Source organism: Dermacentor silvarum, chromosome 8, assembly GCF_013339745.2.
Source record: "Dermacentor silvarum isolate Dsil-2018 chromosome 8, BIME_Dsil_1.4, whole genome shotgun sequence".
Lineage (NCBI taxonomy): Eukaryota > Metazoa > Arthropoda > Arachnida > Ixodida > Ixodidae > Dermacentor > Dermacentor silvarum.
The window spans coordinates 73,683,963-73,705,289 of record NC_051161.1 but is presented as its reverse complement, the minus strand read 5'-3'; the positions used below and the strand labels follow the sequence as shown (position 1 = coordinate 73,705,289).

The 21,327-nt window shown below is 44.3% G+C and overlaps 1 protein-coding gene across 1 annotated transcript; it reads right to left on the bottom strand.

Moving 5' to 3' along the window:
- Positions 1-8,278: 8,278 nt before the first annotated feature.
- Positions 8,279-21,301, bottom strand: LOC119461458 (transmembrane protein 243-like). The gene is made up of 4 exons (XM_037722777.2): positions 20,840-21,301; positions 20,273-20,323; positions 16,326-16,430; positions 8,279-9,317 (listed from the first exon to the last, which is right to left on the bottom strand). Exons 1-4 carry the CDS (start codon positions 20,918-20,920, stop codon positions 9,198-9,200), a joined length of 357 nt encoding a protein of 118 aa, XP_037578705.1. The 5' UTR covers positions 20,921-21,301; the 3' UTR covers positions 8,279-9,197.
- Between the last annotated feature and the right edge of the window lie 26 nt (positions 21,302-21,327).

The following is a 21,327-nucleotide window of genomic DNA, read 5'->3' as shown; positions in this document are numbered from 1 at the left end:
CATCTGTCCCAAGTGGGAGGAAAACTTACAGCCCACTTTATCGCCGACGTATGAAGAATAAGTGAATGGGCGCACACTTGAATATATGCACAGAATACGCACATTAAATGACGGACTACACATATGGCTCACGAACGGTCGAAACCGAATGTTTCGTGACGGTCCACAAGAGTAAGCGAGTTACTAGCTGTAATATATGTATATTTGCTACAAGGTATTACAATTTGTACAAAACAGCTACATTTCAAGCCTTGTGCGCAGCAAGAACAAATCTATCGGAACTGAGCACACCCGCGAGCAATTAGGCAGAAAATAATCAGATAGTGGCCGCAGAGAGGAACTTCACTCAGTCAGAAACTGACAAGCCACTGCTTCAAAATATTTGCCGAATAAAGAACAAAGCAAGACACACTAATCCTGACTGAATTCATAATCGGAAAGCTTGGATAGCTTGGAATACATATTTAGCCCCACTCTTTAGAACAAGCACCATGTACGCTGCTTGCGCCGTTTGGACATAGCTTAATCAGCTCCAAAAGCGCTTTTGCATGTTCTCTGAAGCTGTGATCAAAGCTTCGTGTCGTCCACCTAGTCACCGTCTATGATATCTCCGTAAACAGAGGTTTTCTAAGCCGCGCCGGCGTCATACACTTCCATTGTAAACAAGGAGGCAACGGAGGCAATTGAGGCAAGCAATGGACGCGTCACCACGTGATCAAACATGGCAGCGCCCACGGGATCGCCGCGAAAAGGGTCAATACACCGGAGGCCCTACCGTGTGTCAGCGGCTGAACGCCAGGTGATCCAAACGGAGGTGGACAAAATGCTCTCCAAAGATATTATCGAGCCTTCCTGCAGTCCGTGGGCGTCACCTGTCGTTTTGGTTAAAAAGAAGGACAATACCTGGAGATTTTGTATCGATTACCGTCACCTGAATAAGATTACCAAAAAGGACGTGTATCCGCTTCCGCGTATTGATGACGCGCTGGACTGCTTACACGGTGCCAGTTATTTTTCATCGATTGATTTGCGCTCTGGCTACTGGCAAATCGCAGTGGATGAACGAGATCGCGAAAAGACCGCCTTCGTCACCCCAAATGGTCTCTACCAATTTAAAGTGATGCCTTCCGGACTGTGTAATGCCCCTGCTACCTTCGAGCGCATGATGGACTCTCTTCTGCGCGGATTCAAATGGACCACATGCCTCTGCTACCTTGATGACGTCATTGTTTTTTCACCAACGTTTGAGAGCCACCTCCACCGACTCTCAGCTATCCTTGATGTTTTTCGACGTGCCGGCCTACAACTCAATTCTGCAAAATGCCATTTCGGCAGCCGCCAAATACGAGTACTTGGTCACTTGGTTGACGCTTCTGGCGTCCAGCCTGATCCTGACGAAGTTCGTGCCGTTGGTGAGTTTCCACTTCCGCGTTCTTCTACCGATGTCCGCAGTTTTCTAGGGCTGTGTTCCTATTTTCGACGATTTATTCAGAACTTTGCCGAAATCGCTCGTCCTCTCACAGACCTCCTGGAAAAAGACACCACTTTTCGTGGGGGACCCGACCAGTCTAAAGGATTTTCAACGCTTATCAGACGCCTTACCAATCCACCTGTGTTGGGTCATTTTGATCCGCATGCCTACACAGAAATTCGCACTGATGCAAGCGGCCATGGCATTGGCGCTATCTTGTCCCAACGACAGCGGGACACCAATCGCGTGATTGCGTATGCTAGCCGTCTTCTTTCAGTACCAGAGCAAAACTACTCCATAACAGAACGTGAATGCTTGGCCCTTGTTTGGTCCATTGCTAAGTTCCGCCCTTACCTGTTCGGTCGACATTTCACCGTCGTGACCGATCACCATGCCTTATGTTGGCTATCCTCACTTAGAGACCCGACAGGCCGTCTTGGCCGCTGGGCTTTACGCCTGCAAGAGTACACGTTTTCCGTGTCCTACAAATCTGGGCGGCTACATAAAGACGCCGACTGCCTCTCCCGCTACCCTGAGGACCCACCCGATAGCACTGAAACCAATACAGATACTTGCGTTTTGTCGATCTCCGACTTCTCACGCATCGCCGAAGAGCAGCGTCGTGACCCATATTCGCGATCCATCATCAAACGCCTTACCTCGGAGCAACAGGACGCTTCTCTCCGTATGTTTGCTCTCCAGGACGGTACCTTATACCGACGCAATATGAATCAACGTGGTGCTGAACTGCTTCTCGTCGTTCCCCAGCATCTGCGCTCGACCATTCTCTTGCAGTTACACGATGCGCCCACCGCTGGTCATTTGGGTGTCTCCCGTACATACGACCGTGTGCGCAGACGATTTTTCTGGCCTGGGCTATATCGCTCTGTTCGAAGCTACGTCGCTGCCTGCGAACTTTGCCAACGCCGCAAGAAGCCTCCATTGTCTCCCGCTGGGCACCTTCAGCCTATAGATATCCCCAGTGAGCCATTTTTCCGCGTCGGCCTGGACCTCCTTGGCCCATTTCCAACCTCATCCTCGGGCAACAAGTGGGTGGCCGTTGCGACGGACTATACCACACGTTATGCCACAACGCGGGCCCTTCCTACAAGCTGCGCAACTGCCAACTGATATGGCTGACTTTCTCCTCCATGATGTGATCCTACATTATGGTGCCCCACGTCAGCTACTCACTGATAGAGGCCGCTGTTTCCTTTCTAAGGTTGTCAACGACCTTCTTCGCTCTTGCTCAACGTCCCACAAGTTCACGACAGCTTACCACCCACAGACAAACGGACTTACCAAGCGTCTGAACCGCATACTCACGGACATGCTCTCCATGTACGTGTCTCATGATCACCGGGATTGGGACTGCACCTTACCTTTCGTGACGTTTGCATACAATTCGTCGCGTCACGACATTACTGGTTATTCCCCGTTATATCTACTATATGGCCGTCACCCTCTCCTGCCTCTTGACTCACTGCTCCCTTCTGATGCCACCACTACCACGTTCTATGCTCACGACGCCACTGTTCGCGCGGCCACAGCACGTCGTATTGCCCGTGACCGTCTTCTGGCATCTCAGACTATCCAGAAGCACCATTATGACAGTCGTCGTCGGGACGCTCATTTCAGCCCTGGGCCCCTTGTCCTGCTTTGGTTACCCTCCCGTCGCGTCAGCCTTTGCGAAAAACTGATGCCGCGATACGTCGGGCCATACCGAGTTCTTCGCCAAGTCACCAGCCTCACATATGAAATATCACCTCTGACTTCGAAGTCTTCTACCCCACCAGGAACTGATATTGTGCACGCTTCGCGACTAAAGCCCTATTACTCCTACACTGATTTGACACCATAAGAAGCATCGAGACGATGCTTCTGTCGCCGGGGGTTAATGTCACGTACGCGTTTGTACCGCTGTGGACCAAAGGGCGTTGGTTGGTGAAGAAGAGGCTGAAGTGTCTCGGAGCTCGGTTGATGGTGTTACCCAGGACACAGAGCTACAACCTTCTAACTGTATATATTGTAAATACATACATTTTCTCCCCGTAACAATATGTAACCTTCCTGCTTGCCGCTTCAAAAAGTATAATCTGCCACATCCGGCGCCTTGTCCTCTGATTTGCAGAAATCATTGTTATAGATTCAAAAAAGAGTAAACTGCAGCGCAACATTCCGTTCAAGTTTCCACCTTCCTCGCGTAACAGAATGCGGAGTAATTGGTACGGGGTCATTTATTGCTGTCGGACCTTGAGCGCCGAAAACGGTTTTAGTTAGTCATTCTGTATACTAATATTTGGCCTAAGCCGTACATGGAATTTTTTTCGAGTCCATACTTCAAAAAAGAAAAGAAAGAAAGAAAGCCTGCGTGGTAGCCTAATTAGTTGCTATATAGAGCATACGGCGTTGCTCTGCTAAACTGCAGCTCGCGGGTTCAATCCAGGTCACGGAATTCGATGGGAACGAAATGGAAAAAGACTCGTGTACTTCTATTTAGGTGCACGTTAAAGAGCCCCAGGTGGTGAAAACTAAACCGGGTGCCTCATAATCATATCGTTGTTTTGCCAAGTAAGACCGAAAAATTTGTTTAAATAAAAAAAAGGAGGTGGCTGCATTCTTCAGCTTTTTTCTAGGGTGTAAAAAATTAATTATTCTCGAGTCTGATTTCAGAGAAAAACATGTTACGCTTATCCTATATTTCATACATAAATGTAATGCCCTTCCCAAATGTATGACCGCTCAACTCAGCAGCTTGTATATTATAAATGGCTGCTTTCAGTTATCCAGCGCGCTATGATAACGACCATAATGAAGCAATTAAAGGAACGGCATGTCTCCCATACACGTAGATATACTCGTATGTGCAGATCTGTTGCGTTCGTTGAAGATAAGTGTGGTACCACATGGGGCACCCAGTTTTAATGGGTTGTAAACATGGTGAGACTGTCAAAAATGTTTTCCTTGACTGAATCGAGTTAGCAGATTTACAGACTGCCCCAAAATGGGGTGTTTATATTGAATGACAGCTAGGAACTTGTTAAGCAGGACTTATTAACACCCGTGCGTTAATTCTCTCAGGAACCGCGCCTCTGCGCAACAGCCACGACTCTCCAGCAGCACAATCATTTGGAATAACAGTCCTCACTTGCATCGGTCACTCGCCTGTCAGACTTCTATAGTGCTGATATGCGTTACATTCGAACGGAAACAACTATTCGGTGTCGTACAGTATATCAATAACACTTGCATACGTATACAAAATCTCTCATTTGCAGAAGTAATATTCATAGCAGGGAAATATATATATATATATAAGATGGTTTTGCCTGCTATGAATATTATTTCTGCCATGTGTGTGTGTGTGATGGTTTTGCCTGCCATGAATAATATTTCTGCGAATGAGAGGTTTATGTGCAGTATTCACTAATAAGTGTGTTTGTAACTGCAAACACGTGCGCTTATTCCGGTCGGGAGTTCACTTTTTCAATTAGTGCACTTAGAATATTTTTTATTTTTCGCTTGCATATGTATCGGAAATACATGTCTATGTACCTTTCGATTTCATTATAATAGAAATACATTGGTCATTCATTGCGCCACGCAGTTAATAAACCTGGTTTATTTCACTCTAATATTGTTTTCTTCGGTCATTGTCCCTGATCAATATCCACCAACAAGAAGCTCACGTAAAATGACACATCAATAACATTTTCTTACGTAGCTTCATGATGATGAGGCTTATTACGAGTTACTGTTAGAAGACAGTGTTGAAAACAGCAGTTCACCTGGCTAAAACTACATTTGGTACTGGCCGTCAAGAGTCATGGGCACACCAAAGCAACTAAAACATCTAAAAAAAAATGTGGTTGATCCCTCTTATATAGGAATCGGTATAGAACACGAAAGTGAAACGTGTCTTCACAGAAGTAGTGTAATGTTTATTGCACATTGATATATAATGTCTATTGGTGTTTTGTGGCTAAAGCGCCCTTAGGCGTTGATGCACCCACGCTGACGCCTGGTGGCACGTCTCCTCCATCACGACTACCAACGTCGATGACCATGAGCAACCGTCGTGCATATGGAAGCTGCACTACGCTGCACACGCTAGCACAACGCGAAAGACGAAGCACGTAACTGACACACTAATACAACGCGCAAGACAAAGCACGTAACTGAATCGTCACCGAGTCAAATCAGCGCGTACAGCGCGTCGTAATTGCAGCCTCCGCGATCAACTTCAGAAACATTTTCAGAGCTAATTGCGGAGGCCACGCTCCGCTGTGCTGAATACGGTGAACGCCACCTAGTAGTGCTTCTGCGAGAACGCGTTGGTAGTGCTTCTTGATGCCAGCGTCCCTTCGAATGCTGGCATCGAGGCGTCGTAGTGCAGAGACCACCGAAGCGTTCACTGTCGGTGCGCGTTAGTGTCATAATGCAGTACTTCTCTTTTCTGCTCGTAGGCGGCGGCACCGCCCCGAGCAAGAGCGCGGGTACACGGAGGAGTGTTAGATATATAAGGCGCGTCTGTGTAGCTCTCTGCAAATGCGTTTGTGGCGCAATGGGTTAAACGCTCGGCGATCTATCGTCGCGGACCGAGAGGTCGTGGGTTCGATTTCCAAATTTTGCATGTTTGTGGAACTTTTTCTTCTGGTTTCTTTCTTTGTATTATGTTCGTGTGACGTATTTCCGTGACGGAAATACGTCATTGAAGTCTTGGTGGACCCCGGCATAAAACACTTTCGTGTTAAAATGTACTGCACAGACTTTCTGCGAGAAAAACTGGGCGTCCGCGTAACGCACGCGTGCTCGCTAGCAGATGATGTGCTTGACAACGACAGCAAAATTGAAGACGTCGCGTTGTATAATCCATGCCTCAAATATATATGTTTGACAAAATGGTGTAAACACAAATTTTCAGTAGAAATAAAACACTATTTTAATAATTAAACACAGCTTCGACGAAAGGAGCTCCCCGGTCACTGGAAAGGTGGCGCGCCGTAGCGAAGACGGTGTGACAAGACAAAAAAAAAGTCACTGACGATTATGATGCTCCTTAATGCGAATTTTGAGCCCAGCTGTTTAGGTGTTTTGAATTCGGGATATACTGTGGCAAAGAATTGTATTCTGAACGACAGGGTCCTCTCGACTGTGGCACTGATTAAGCCTCTGCTCGAGCAGCTGATTTAGCCACAGCGGCAGAAGCATTTCCACCAGTTGCGTCGCTCATTGTTAAGAAAGAAAGCGTGAACACACTGGTGAACACGGGAACGAGTGGCTCGTGCGAAGCGCATTCTCTAGCGGCCACAGCGTAAGCGAAGTAGCACGTGCGCAGTGGGTCCGACCACGGCCAGAGAGGCGCGCGTTTCGCAGCGCGCTAGATAAAACGAAGTATGAGCAAACCCAGCGAGTGAATATGCTTCTAGAAATATATAACAGATGGCGAAACTACTTCGGAGTTCGCAAACTTCGTACGTGTTGCTGCGCACGTCCAAGTGTAGAGAGTGGAGAACGTACCGGTATGTCATTGACATGAAAAGGCTTAAGACGCCCTTAACCCAACCTTGAATCCAGTTTTGGAAATGCTTCAGATGACATTTGCTACTTCAAGTGTTCAGTGTTTTAAAACAGAAAAAAAAAGTATGTATCGCTTATTGCTCCCGTGCTCACTAAAAGTTGATCACGCTTTAGCAGGTACCCACTGAAAAAGTAGTGCATTTCGCTGTCGTTTTTCTGGAATACTCCAAAAGTCAGTACATTCTGACTTTTCTTCTTTTTTTGTGTAATTTGTAGCTCAGGACGCAATCCAGCCTGCAATAGTGGGGCGAGAAGGTGACCTCGGCGGCATTACGTAGGGTTACCGAATCTCTCCCTTGGCGCGCGGGGAGTCGTTGCAGCGGAGTGTCAACTCTGTGATGTTCACGCACACAAACACACACACACACAGATAACAGACGCAATAGAAGTGACAACATATAGAAGGATTGTGCAGCCATGCGTGCTATTCAGCCACACACAAAGAAAGTTCCGAGCGCATGGCGGCAGGCACCTTTGTAAAGAAACGGAGAATGTGGTCAGAGTTAATGCAGTGGGATACTATATGCAAAGCACAAGAAATGCCCAGCTCAATATCGAATTAGTTCACTCTGTCGTCTGCAAGTCTAAGTTCTTTTTTTTTTCCTGTTTCCCAAGCATCCTTTGCATCAAGAGTTCACTATAAATGAAGCCACAGAGTTTTCGCTATTGCTATAAGTCACATCTGCTTAGGCAGGTCTAAGTGAAAAGGCACATCAGTGACTAAGCACTACCCACAGCGCAACTAGCCAGTCGGGCATGTACACAGTGACCACAGTCAAGCAACTTCTTAAAAACCAGCTGTATAGCTTGTAGGTACAAATAGACAGCGCACTAAGATTAAAGAACAATGGTATTAGATTTCTGTTTACTTCTACACAGTGCATTGCATGACTTAAGTGCACTGCACCAGCTATCATCTGCTCGCATGAACTGATCTGGCACGCTAACAATAAATAATACACATTTTTATCCATGCCCAGATTGTAGATTCTATTTCACTAGTTCAGTAGCAATAAGTGGCACTGGTCCTTTTAAATTATGCATGCATTTGCAGAAGTTTAGCTCTTCCAACATCTTGCGTGTAATTGGCCGTGCAAGAGGCTGCTTTGTGAAAGCGCACAAACACAGAATCAGTGAGGACAAATACGAATGCATTAAAATCTGCTTCCTCTTCTCTCCTTCAAATCATGTAAGGCCCTATATGACACATCACTCAAGCACTTCAAATGAGGTAGCTCCTGTATATCTTTAATTTCCCTTATCAAAACATACATTCCCTGCGAACAGATCAAAATTTCAAAAAAATCTCTTGCTTACATGACAGTGAGAAGAAGCTATCAAAAAGAACAGTAGGAAGTACCGAAACTTGTTACTTCCACCAACACGCTAGCACTATGCTTATGTGCAATGACAGTGAGGATAAAAGTGAACAGCATCATAGAGGATGCCTGGAATGTGATGCTTCATGAGGCAAAACCTAGCATGCAAAAAAAGAACAAAAATGCAAATTTCCGTGAGACCACTGCTTGAATAGACAAAAAATAACAGCTCATTGCTAACCACACTGTCAGGTAAAAGGTACATGCAAGCACTTCTATTGTGCAACCAGGCCGTTTATGCTGCATAGCAAATGCATAAAGAAGGCACCATTCGTATATATTGCAGCTACATACTGCAACAGTTACTGTGATAGAGACATCTGGAAAGTTGAAAAACAGCAGGCATCCATCAATAAAAGAGGTTCCTCACACTTCACAAAGCCAGAAACAGGAAATACATGACAGTTTCCTGATCATGCTTGTAAAATGAACGCTAAAATGTTAGTTTCACACATGGTGCCTCCAGAGTGCACAGGCACCATGTTACATTAACAAAGTATCTACGCAACATAAAACAATCAGCTATAACAACAAGTGGTGTATGTCATCACGCCTGGTAATCAACAGGAGCTTAATATTTGCCTGTAGTAAACAAATACCTCATGATATTTCAGTTAATGAATTAAATACAACGTGGAATGTAACACTTGGACACAACTCCACCCCAACCTTCTTTTTCAAAGCTTTGAGGGAAGTTGGTCTTCAGCAGCTCCTCAAAGATATGCCATGCAGCAAACTGCCTGCCCAAGTGCATTCTAAAACACCCTTTAACAACCATTAACAAAATAAGTGATGGCAGATATACAGAACAGGTGTATAATCACAGTATTAGAATAAATGAGGTATCGAAACTTCGGATCAACTCCTCCTTCTCTGTACCAATGGATCTGAAAACAAACAAAAAAGTCATAATAAATGGATGCCTCAAAATTTTATTTACTTACAAAATATTGCAGACTTCACAAAGTGAAAGCCATGAAGGGTAAAACAAAAGAGAACTTCAAATTTAGTGTTTACATACATAGAAAAGATAAAAGGTGATAAAGGCCGTACAAACACTTTCATGTGACTACTGTATAGTCACATTAACAGCATAACAACTTCTGCAGTGCTTTTGAAAAATATTGTAACATGACATAGTTGGGTCATTTGCCCCAGTCTTTAACTGTTCATGGGAAATAATAATACTTAAATCTACTGGCAAAATAAGGCATTGACATGTAGTGTGCTTATGGCATGTTTCATGTGAGGATAAAAGGCTTCTATAATGCAAAAGCAAAATTCCTAACTTATAATCAACTAAACAGAGTAAAAAGATTAGTATACTAAAGCTACTGCACATCTTACTTGAAGGGATTTCATCTTATTGGCTGACATCAGAGTAGAAAGGGAATCAGTACTCTTGTATTTATTAAATATGAAGTGAACTCCTTGCTTCTGAACATTTTCTGTTTGTATGATACTGTTATGAATGTAATAGATTTAGTTAAAGTGCAAAGGATGAAAACGGTAAAGATGACATGGGACGGTCTGAAACAGCCAATCAACAAAATCTTGTGCTGCTCCTTCCTCTTTTTCTACGCTCCTTGGGAACAGTGTTACATTTCGCTCCAGGGCAGACGAAGCTCAACAAGCGAGACAGAGTGTGCGTTGATGGTAAAGTGTCAATCATGCGACATGCACAAGTTGCCTATTACATGAACAGTGGTTATCAGTCGTCACTTCAGCAATGGCATAGGTCACGTTATTTGAGCATTTGATAATGAAAAACAGACCAGAGTACTTGGAAAGAATCGTTTGACAAAGTCCCCTTTTCCGAACTGGTGTCCACAGTCACACAAAGTTCCCTCTGGCGAATCTGACTGGCAGATGCTGTGCCTCGTAGTGAGCCTAAACATGAGCATGCGACAAGAGAGTTCTGAGCCGAGCAAGTCAACGTGCTCGTTCAGTGCGACAATATCTGTCGAAGTACTGCTTGGTTGTCTTTTACAACTCGGGCCAATAGAAACGTTGTCGGAGGCGGTGGAGTGTTCAAGCAAATCCAAGGTGCCCCGACGTAATGTCATCATGCATGGCCCAAAGTACCACAAGGCACAGACATCTTGGGACAATGAGGAGCAGTGGAGCACCGCTGGTAGAATTATTCTTGTGGTACAGCAGATCGTCAGGAATCACAAACAGTGCAGCCCATTCAGGTCTGTGGGTCGCATCAATAATAGGCTTTAGTGAATGGTCGTGCTGTTCTGCATTCTTGAAGACGGTGAAGTCAGGAAAGTCCGATGAGATTGTAGTTAGGTATTCGTCGAAGATGTCATTATCAGTGCCCTTATTCTAAGAGGGAAGTCAAGATAAGCAAAAGGGATCTGTGTTGCACCAACCACTCTTGTAAGCTACGGAGAAGTCACATTCTTGAAGCCGCAAGACCCACCAAGCCAATCAGCCAGCTGACTCACGCAGTCCAACGAACCACCAGAGAGAATGATGGTCAGGAACAATCTTGAAGTGGCGGCCGTACAAATGAAATCTGAACTTGTGGATGGCGAAAACAACAGCAAGACATTCCAGTTCTGTGACTGTATAATTGCTCTCTGCTTCCATCAGAGTATGATTTGCATATGCAACGCATTGGCGTCCATCGTGAAACTGGACAAGCACAGCACCTGCGCCCACACTAGTTGCATCAGTATGCAGCGCCGTGAACACCTCTAGATAGAAATGGCACAGAAGCAGCCCCAGAGGTGAGCAAGAACTTCAGCTCCTCAAAAGCAGTCTTGCACTCAGCAGTTCATATGTAGGGAGTGTCCTTGCGAAGCAGGTCTGTCAGTGGATAAGCAAGCTGGGTGAAGTCTTATATAAACCTGCAAAAACAATAACAAAGACCCGGGAAACTTCTGAGGTGTTTCACTGTCTTCGGCTGGATAAAGTTGTGCACAGCAGAAATCTTTTGAGGAGTCTGGCCATATACTGTCCTTGTCAACGAGATATCCCAGCCCAAGAGCTTGACGTTTACAGAAATGGCACTTCTTAGAGTCTTTCAGGCCTAACAAAAGCGGCCTTTTCTCTGCCAGACGAGTGCATCGGTATCTGACAGTACCTGGACTGGAGGTCAACCAACAAAAAGTATGAGGTGAGTGAAGGCAGTCAACAGCATCGTCAATGCGTGGTAATGGATACATGTCTTTCTTTGTGACAGCGTTGAGGCAGTGGTATTTGACACGAAATCATGAGTTGTCTTTCTTTTTCACTAGTACAACAGGAGCAGCCCAGGGACTACAATATTCCTGAATAACACCCTATTGCAGCATGCCGCTGACCTGTTTGGCGATCACTTTTCTTTCCGTGGGAGATATGCAGTAGGGTTTCTGATGTGTCGGAGTTGCTTGCCCTGCGTTGATGTGGTGGTGCATGTGGAATTCCGGCAACATCTGGCAACACTCACTTTGAGCAAGGTCAAAGACTGACATGTGGTAGGCCAGCACTCCTTAGAGCACATCCTGCTCGAAAGACGACAACGACTTGTTTATGATACGTCGCAAGTCAGCCGAACAGTAGGGCACTGGTCGACTGATGTCTGAAGACGCTGCAACCATTCATACATCAATTGTGGTTTGCTCCTCAAGATGTTCTCAATTTAGGTCCGGCAGGCAAAGCAACAGACTGCGTAAAAGCGTTGACTTTCCACAAGAAAGCACACCTGCCTGGCTGCACAAGGCTGCTACAGGATCCCATCCAGACACGTGAAGAACACACAGGAACAAACATGGCTGTCCAACCAGGCAGAAACACATATTGAGACAGCAAAACGGCATGGGCTTAATGAGTCTGCAAATCTTCAAGGCGACTGGCAACATGCTCCGCAGTAGAATCTCTCCAGTGCCGCAGTCAAGCCCGTAATGCCGCATTCACGCAGAAGATCTATGCATAAAATAACCTCACGAGTTGCATGGGCCAATTCAGTGAACTCTGCTATTCAACTCAGTCCTCCAATCATGACCAAAACCAAACAAACACCAACAGGGCACTGCATTTCACCTCCAACACTACGAAAAGATTATTTGCAATTCCACACAAACATAACTTTGTGTTCTAAGCTACCTTTGAAGCAAAGGCTCATAACCAAAATAATGGCACCAGTATCGACAACAGCAGCAACATTTACACCATTTATACACATGCACACCTTATTCTTTAGCATAACAACAGAGGGAGGAATAGGCAAATCTGACCATCCCATGACTACCACCTTCATTGATCGCTTCAGCTATTTTCTCAGGTGTAGCGAGTGTTCTGGGACCCTTGTACTTTTTGAGTATAAGGGTCCCAAACAATGGTGGCGTCTCCTAGCTTTGGACAAATTATGGAGTTATAAGCCACAATCTTTAGATTGTAACGCATCTTCTGAAGTTTGTGTGGGAGGAGACCATGTTTTTTGATCGCTTAAGGAACGCTGATCGCTTAGGGAACGCCAGAAGTAACTGAGGCAGGTGACGAGCAACTACCGTTCATTTCAACGTATTGTATTCCACTTCTTCAAGCTCAGCATCAGTAAGTGTGGCATCTTGCGGGGCTATAGCACTTCTAGACACGCCTCAAGTAAATTACCACATGGCTGTGTAATCTCTAGGGCAAAGTCAATGACAGAGAATGCCTGCACTATAACATGTCCATTACCTGTCACGCACATGTTGCAACATCATTTGCATGCACTACCATATGATAGCCCATGTCACAACTGCTCTATTTACACATATACAATTTGCACCAAAATTTCAGATACTGTGAAGAAGTACGGGAGCCAGGAAGAACAAAGAGGATGAAGTGAAGAGTAAACAAGGTGCTCGGAAGGATGGTCAAGCTGTCTCTTCACAATACAATCTATAAATGAAAAATGGCGGTCGTGCTTATACACAAATTTAGTGAAGTGCGACTTCACGGCAATATGAAGCACACAGCAGTGAAGCTACATAAGAGAGAGAGCTAATTTGGTGTACAAATTAGCTATGCAGTGTCTTGACGCTATACTCCACTTCAAAAAGAAGTGAAAGCAGTGACAACTGAACATATACACAAAAGAAATCTCGAGCACTGCCTTGTGCACCATTTCGTTACTTTGGGGTTTTCAGTGTATTAGCCTCTATAAACAAGTGCCTATAAATAAGTGCCAGGGAAATCAAAATCACTTCATTAAATAACAAATTTCGTAGCATCAAGTCTCGTTAAATGAAGGTTTGAGTGTATTAGAATTACGCGAATAAAATAAAGAAAAGAGCAATGAAATGCCAGCCTCTCAGTAAGTCTGCAGCATGTAGTTGTATGCTTTCAGCTTCAGTCATGTACTTTCGTTGATAAGAGTACGCAGCAACCTTATTGTGGGCTGTCCACACATTACACACAGCGAGAAGCATGCCTATCAACTGCACTGTTGCCGATTCTGTTGAGCCTAAACCGCAAGTTCATCAAAATGTGAAAAAACTATTGAAAATGCAGTGTGTTATAATTTAAGAAATTTTACATGCCAAAGCTGCACAGTGGGCTATGAGGAATGCCATAGTCGAAGACTCAATACGAGTTTTAACCACCGAGTATCTTTATCAGGCCCCTAAATCAATGTACACAAGCATTTTCACATTATATGCCTCCCATCAGAATGCGGCTGTGCTGGCTAGGAAACATGCAACCTTGTCATGCAGTAGAACACCGCATTTACTAAGCCATCGTACTGAGTAAACAAAGTGTAGCGAAAGTAACTTCTCTTGAATGGCTATTTTGGAGACTTTCCACCAACAGGTGCTGCACTGATTGCTCATCAAGCATCATGACCCGATTAGAGTCTGCCCAGTTATGTCATCGTGCTTGCCCTCAGGGATTTGGCTATGGTGGCGTAAATGACAATCTTGCCTTTCTGTAAAGAGTTTCTCAGCACTTAGCAGATATAAACAACAGCACGCCTTGCATGACAACAAAAGAAAGACAGACACAGGGCAGGCCCAGCTCGGTTGCGAGCAGCTGGCACAACAACTGTATAGTGCTGACCAACTAACGCAGCAACACATTCTTTTAAAACTTCAAGAAGCTAAGCAATTCAGTTGCATGCAAGCCATAAAGTGTTTTGGTGCTGAATTTATAGCCCCTATTGTAAGGAAAGCTTGGTGGTGCGTATTGCGTGTCAGACAGACGAAATAAAGAATCGGCGTACAGCTCAGAATGGCTGGCGCCATACATACCGTTTGGCAAAATATGTTCTTTCCTTGTTAACGCAATCTGGGCACCGAGTACAAATTTTAGCATAATCTCCAAGTTTATAACACAGAAGTTAATTACGAGTTGGAATCAGACCCAGTTTGCAGCTGATTAACTGGCAGCTCAGTGTCACTGAACTAGTAGATGTTGATTACTGTGTGGTAATATAAAAATGTAAATAAAGTATTTATATCTCTGCTCCACAAATAGCTCCCCTCTGGTGGCCCCCCAGGGTACACCACAGGAAACAGTACAACTTTTATATCCCTAAATTTAGAAAATTACTTCCAGCAGCTTCTACATGTTTGCAGCTGTTCTAGGACACTCTCTAAAACCCACAATAATTCTGAATTACATTCTCCCCGCGCACTTGCAGAAGCCCTCATATTTCAAACGCACTGGGATTATAAACATCTGATTCCTAAATGTCACTTTGGTTCAAACTAACCCATTAAAAAAAATAGGCACCAGCCCCATTGGCCCTGCCAGCTGTATCTCTCATGTCCAGCCAATCATCTTTTCCAGAGAAAGCAAATCTTTACACTTATACCTACTGTGTTTTATCAGAATTGTGAAGTACAGTTGGGCACACTTACTTTTTTAAGTAAAGATTCATAATGAACAGCTTCTCCTCAATCAACAATATTTGTAAGAAGCCTATGGTGCACCACCCACTTACAACGACCTGGTCACCACACCAGTTCAGGTACAACGAACATAAAGAACCGTGGTGCAGCACTGTCACAACTATCCATTACATAAACTCACAAGCAGCCCCCCCCCCCCCCCCCTTTCTGGGACTACTTGAACATTAAAGGTCGCTGACCACACAAGCTGCACATTCTACTAGCACTAACTGCTTGCTGAAGGACTGTGCATCAATCAGTCCACACCTGGCCGTCCAAGGCAGCCTTGAGTTTATACAAGCAATAACAGAACTGCGAAATTGTTGAAGGTGCTGTGACAAAGTTCACACAGAAAAAAGAAACTAGTATGCTGTGCGAAAACATGTACATGGTGCTTGGTTACACAGAGAGAGAACACGGAAGACCTCGAAAATGGTGCCAGCGGCACCATTGAACAAGTGCTATTTAAGCCAACTTCAACATGGTTCTGACACAATATAACAACCTTCACTGTCTTCACATGTTAAACGCCAAAACTGCAACTTTATCACCTACATCAAAATTAGCTTTTTATTGGGATAGCAATTACATCAACGCTCGAGGTAAATGAATATTCTACTGCTATAATGCAACCAATAAAGCAGGATCTGACATGGTATCGATTACAGCAAAACAATTTTTTTTTTTTTTTCACAAGGCTCAAGGTGATGCAAGAGACCAGCAAAAAGCCAATATGTCCACAAAAGTAACATTGAATGTGTTCCTCTGCATGTTGAAGTGATTTGACGAAAAAAGTATGTGATTTGGTCAATAGCGCAACCAAATGAAAAGTAGACAGCGCTCATTTCGGGCAAGAGACGGGCTTAGCCTGGCAAAGTGTGCATAATTGCTGCATAGCCCCAACTGTTGGTGCCAAATTGTATACCGAATGTTGAATATAAAAAAATATATATTTTGCTCCCAATGCAACATGACTGTGCTGCACATTTGCAACATAAGCATACAACAGTTTAAAAATAAATGTCTTACCAGCATAGCATGGGCAAAACAAAGGCATAGGATGCAAAGTGCATAATAGATGTGCCTTCCACATGGTGGCCGGACAGAGTAAAAGAACGCAAGAATAAATGTGATCTGAAATGAAAAAAGAATGGATGCTTTATGCAATAGACCCTTTTCCAAAATCACAAGTGTGCTTCCCTGAATTGCTTATTTTACCAGCTAATGGTAGCACCAATCGTGAATTAAATGAAGACAAAGTGATAGCTGTACATGCTGGAGCTTGTTTCTTGTGTGTGGTTTTATCATGAGAGCAGCACCTACATTTTTAATGCCATAAGAGAAACAAACTGTGCATCTATGTGCGAATTGCAAAAAATGACCGTATTGGCATTAGCTGGGCAAATTGCCCAGCTATTTTACATTATGAAAAGGGTCTATTAAGAACCAATGATTGGCTGTAAAGCTTAACAACACAGACTGGTTCTCAGCAACTTAGAATGCCCCAAAAATACTCAAGCAGCACCCAATACAGAAGTTCTGATGATATGTGCTGTTTAATGGCACAAGGGCCAGAGATGGCCAAAGAGTGCCAAATATACAGACATTCTCTCAAGTCAACTGTACCATGAGTAGAAAGTTATTAAAGGAGTTCACTAGCAAAGTCCAGTCAAATAACCACCCTGTTAGTGACAACCACACATTCCCAATGCTTGCTGCTGAGCACATTGTGTTACTGGAAAAAACCTTGTTCTCCTATTTACTTAAACACATGGGTGGCTTGCACAAAGCATTGTGAACCTATGGTGGACGTTATGCATTGTTAGTACAAGTACACAAGTGGCAGAAAGTAGCTACCATACAAAACTGATCAATTGATTGATTCATTCATTCGTTCATTCATTCATGGGGTTTAATGTCCCAATGCAACATTAGGGCTATGAGATACACTGTAGTGGGACGCCTCCGATTAATTTTGAACATGTAGGATTCTAGGAGTACGACATTTTCAACTTGTCATTCGTTCGCATTAAATAAAGATCCAAAACACTGTAAATCCTACAAAAGAAGTAGTGGCAAGCATAAGAGCAACCTAATTAATTTACTTGAACACTTCTTTCTATAAACCAGTTTCAGTTACCCAGGAAGTTGAAGTGTCATGACATCACGATACATTGGTTCTTGCTTCATTCCTATGATCGCAGTGGCTGCCACGTGTAAGTGCAGCCTGAAGAAACACACACAACATTCTCGTTTCTTTTTCTTTTTTTTTTTTATAAGCAAAGCCGTAATCTTGCCTTGCCACTACATGACATCACCAAAATTTGCTCTGTGTAATGAGGTCACAACAATGTCGGTGACTCCAAGTCTGGCACTTTGAGATCAACTCGAGTACTTATTTAAAATACCTTACAAGTGTTTCCCAGCCTTCATACTTCATAAGTACCATTCTTCTATGATGCAAAAGAGCATGGTGTACAGTTCCTGCAACTTTGAAAATATGTGTCGGGATTCCTTTACCGTGTGCATAAATCTAAGCACATGAGCGTTTTTGCATTCTGCCTTCATAAGAATGTGGCCGTTGCTTCCGGGCATCGAATTCTTAACCTTATGCTGAGCAACAGAACGCCCCCGGTGATGCACATCAAGTTCCTGAGTAAAAAAGGAGGGACACCTCTGCAAAGCTTTTAACCTTTGCCCCTTGGCAGCTGACCGCACAGCAATTTACTACGAGTTGCGCAAACCTCTTTGACTTTGGGTAAAATCAGCCACAGGTAAAATGCTTCACGCAAGCTGTTCCTGGTATAGCAGCGTAATCCATAAAACTAAAACACTCCCTGCCCTGTGTCAGTTAAACAATTTTTAAAAAGTAACCGGGATTTAATGTATTAAAACCACTGTAGTGGTGCCCTTCAAATCAAACCTGTGACCTCTAACTCATTAGCGCAATGCCATAGCCCCTATAAGCTGCCGCAGCTGGTCAGTTAAACAATTAACGAGACAGCTGTGGGCATTTCCTAGGCACATTCATTACTTTTTTTCTTCCACTACTCCTTCTTGAGCACATGAACACTGCCATAGGTGACAATTTAAGTTGTGTGCTTTTCTTGACTTATTTAAGAACACAGGGCTTTTGGACAAGACTACCTGATTAGTCCTTGCGTGACATGCAGTCACACCTTACCGCATTACCAGTCTTGCCACACATCTTCGAAACAAAACTTGCATGCGGCAGGCACTGCTCTTCACCGACTACTGAAATGTCTACCCAAAGGGCCCATCTTGCCTTAACTGTCTTTTTTTCTTTCAGCAGCAAATTTCAATAAGGTTCCATGCTTTTTCTGAGCAAGTTACATGTACAGTGTAGACCACTGCCGAGCGCAGGCTGGGTTCTGGGCATTTATGTGCCAAAGTAAGAATACGATTATGAAACACGACATAGTTGGAAACTCCGGATGAATTTTGACCACTGGGGTTCTTTAACGTGCACCTAAATGTAAGTACACTAACATTTTTGCATTTCACACTCAACGAAATGCAGCTGCTGCGGCCAGAATCAAATGCACCACCACGAGCTCAGAAGTGCAACAGCACTGTGCAGTGCATAACTACTAGCTACTGTGGCAGGTCCTTTGTGACCGCGGCGGGTATGAGTCATGGCAAGGGCACAAGACGTGAGGGAACTTCCTTTTGTGGAAAGACAGAAGCATTTCACTTTCTGACAGACAACTTGCACTTAAGTGGCAGTGGTTGCACCTTACACAAAAAGCCGCTAACCTACGCACCTGTGCTGTGACAGTACTGAATATTGTGCAGATAGGAGAGCAAGTTATGTATACACAACTCTTCCGGGTAAACTACCAGCACATTCACACTCCAATTTTGCACAGGGGTTTGCATGCAATGGTAGATGAATTTTAATAAAATGCATGCATCATCTACAACAATGCAAAGCAGGAAGTGTAGAATTCGCGGGAACAGAATCGTGACACCATCTGTCATTGTAGCAGTGAAATAAGGTGCACGCTCCATTTTGTCCGTAGTCTATGATCTTTTTCTGTAGTCTGCATTTTGCCTGTAGCCTATGAAGTTACCTTAACTTGTAGTATGGCCTTTGTAGGCTTTAAAAGCCTTGCCAAAGCGAGGTTTCACGTATCAAGAGCATCTTTTTGTTAACATACAGCATGCTCATTCATACTATTGTGGTTTGCAATTAAGTACAAACAGCACATGTGCCACCTTCATATAATGCAATTTTCCCATTCAGCTCAATATGTACAGCTCTCAAAGTTTTTTATTAATGTCATGGGAACGCCAAATGACAACGAACTATATTGCAGGAACTTTGTCGAACTGAATGGAATAGCTTAGCTGACGACGCTCGCACAAGAGGATGTTTTGCAGACATGCACTTACCCTTGCTACTTTCACAGGGGTACTCCATGACATGAAACTGATTGTCATGTCGACCAATGCTCCTATAAAATTATTAAAACTTGCAGAACTGCACAAATGGTGAAAGTCCATGCCTGTGCAAAGCTATTGTTGATTTTCTGCGCTCAACTGAATAGCCCCGTAATCATATGTGGACTAACTTGCATTATTCTAGAGTGTAATGGAACTTATGAGCAAAGTTCATGCATACCAGTATTTAGTGTTTCAAGCTGCATAGCAAGAGTGCTATATATAGTGACAGTTTGTAGCTTTGCTGAATGTTGAACAATGTGTGTGTTGCATCTACTGACACTAGAAGGTATTTGGTGCCCCAAATGAGAGAAATGAATTTTAGACAGCACAGTAAGGGTAATTGAACATGCTTTTGTTCTTTAGCGCTATTTCGAGCATACTCTGTTGCATCAACAACAGTGAACACTAAAGAAAATTACAAATGCGAGTTTTTTTTTTTTTTTTTTTTTGTTGACGCTCATTTGAGCCCAGCCAGAGGGAAAAAGATCTTAGACGCAAAACTTACTCACCAAAACAAAAACTACAGTCACAGCTCCTATAATCAGATGCAGGATCCGTTCCTGCAACGAGAAACGGGACGACGGCAAAATAGTTCTCGCTTAAGCATTCTCGGTTACAAAAGCAAACGCGAAACCACTGGCACTCGTAGCAAATCACTCATTTCTGGCAGGGAACTTCCCTTGCTGCTCGTCGGCAAAGAAAGTATGCCTCGATACAACGCTCAGGCGGTACACTGATAGCAAAGAAAGAAAACAGCTGCTACGCGAGATTGCGATCACGATCAACGAAGCACATGCACCAACAGCAGAACACAATCAAATGCCTAACGCCACGTTTGTCCGTGAGCGTGCAGTCTCGTTTTCTTGCAGTTAGCCGATTCCACAAAATACACCAACGAGCGCGCGCATTCTGCAATCAGAAGCTCGGTGAATGCAAACGCCAACGAGGAAACTTTTCAGGGACGTATATGGCAGCGCTACATCGAAAGACACATTTGAAACACGGCGCCTAGCACAGCCGCAACGATCCAACCGCTGAGAGAAGAGATCCACAGCACAACACTTTAAACACTTTACCCGCGTGTTGTTGTCGTCGAACAGCGGCCTGTCGACGGGCCCGCCAAAGAGTGGCCGGTATTCGGTTGACCTCAAGTCCATAACTGCCTCGTCACATCACTCACGAAGCAGCAAACAAGCCGATCTCCGGTCAGTCATGTGCCATCGGTGGGCAGGGCAGCTGTACCGCTACGCTCGATTACGCTGTGTCCCTGGTAGAATCAAGGGCCACGCCGACTCAACGCGGCGTGCGCTTCCCCCCAGCAGCTGCGTCAGCAGGTGTCACGGCACGGCAACACGTTTCTCGATATCAGTTCGAGGATAGCAAACTAAAGAGTGCCGAACTTCACTGATTGATGATACCCTCGTAAACAGAGAAAATCCACCGCCGACAACGCTGGGTAATACACGAAACACCGCCTCTGCATCCGAAAGAGGGGAAAGGAAAACGCCTCCAGCGTGCTGCTGGAGTGTTGAGTGTTGGCGCCTCCTTGAAGCAGAATAGTTTT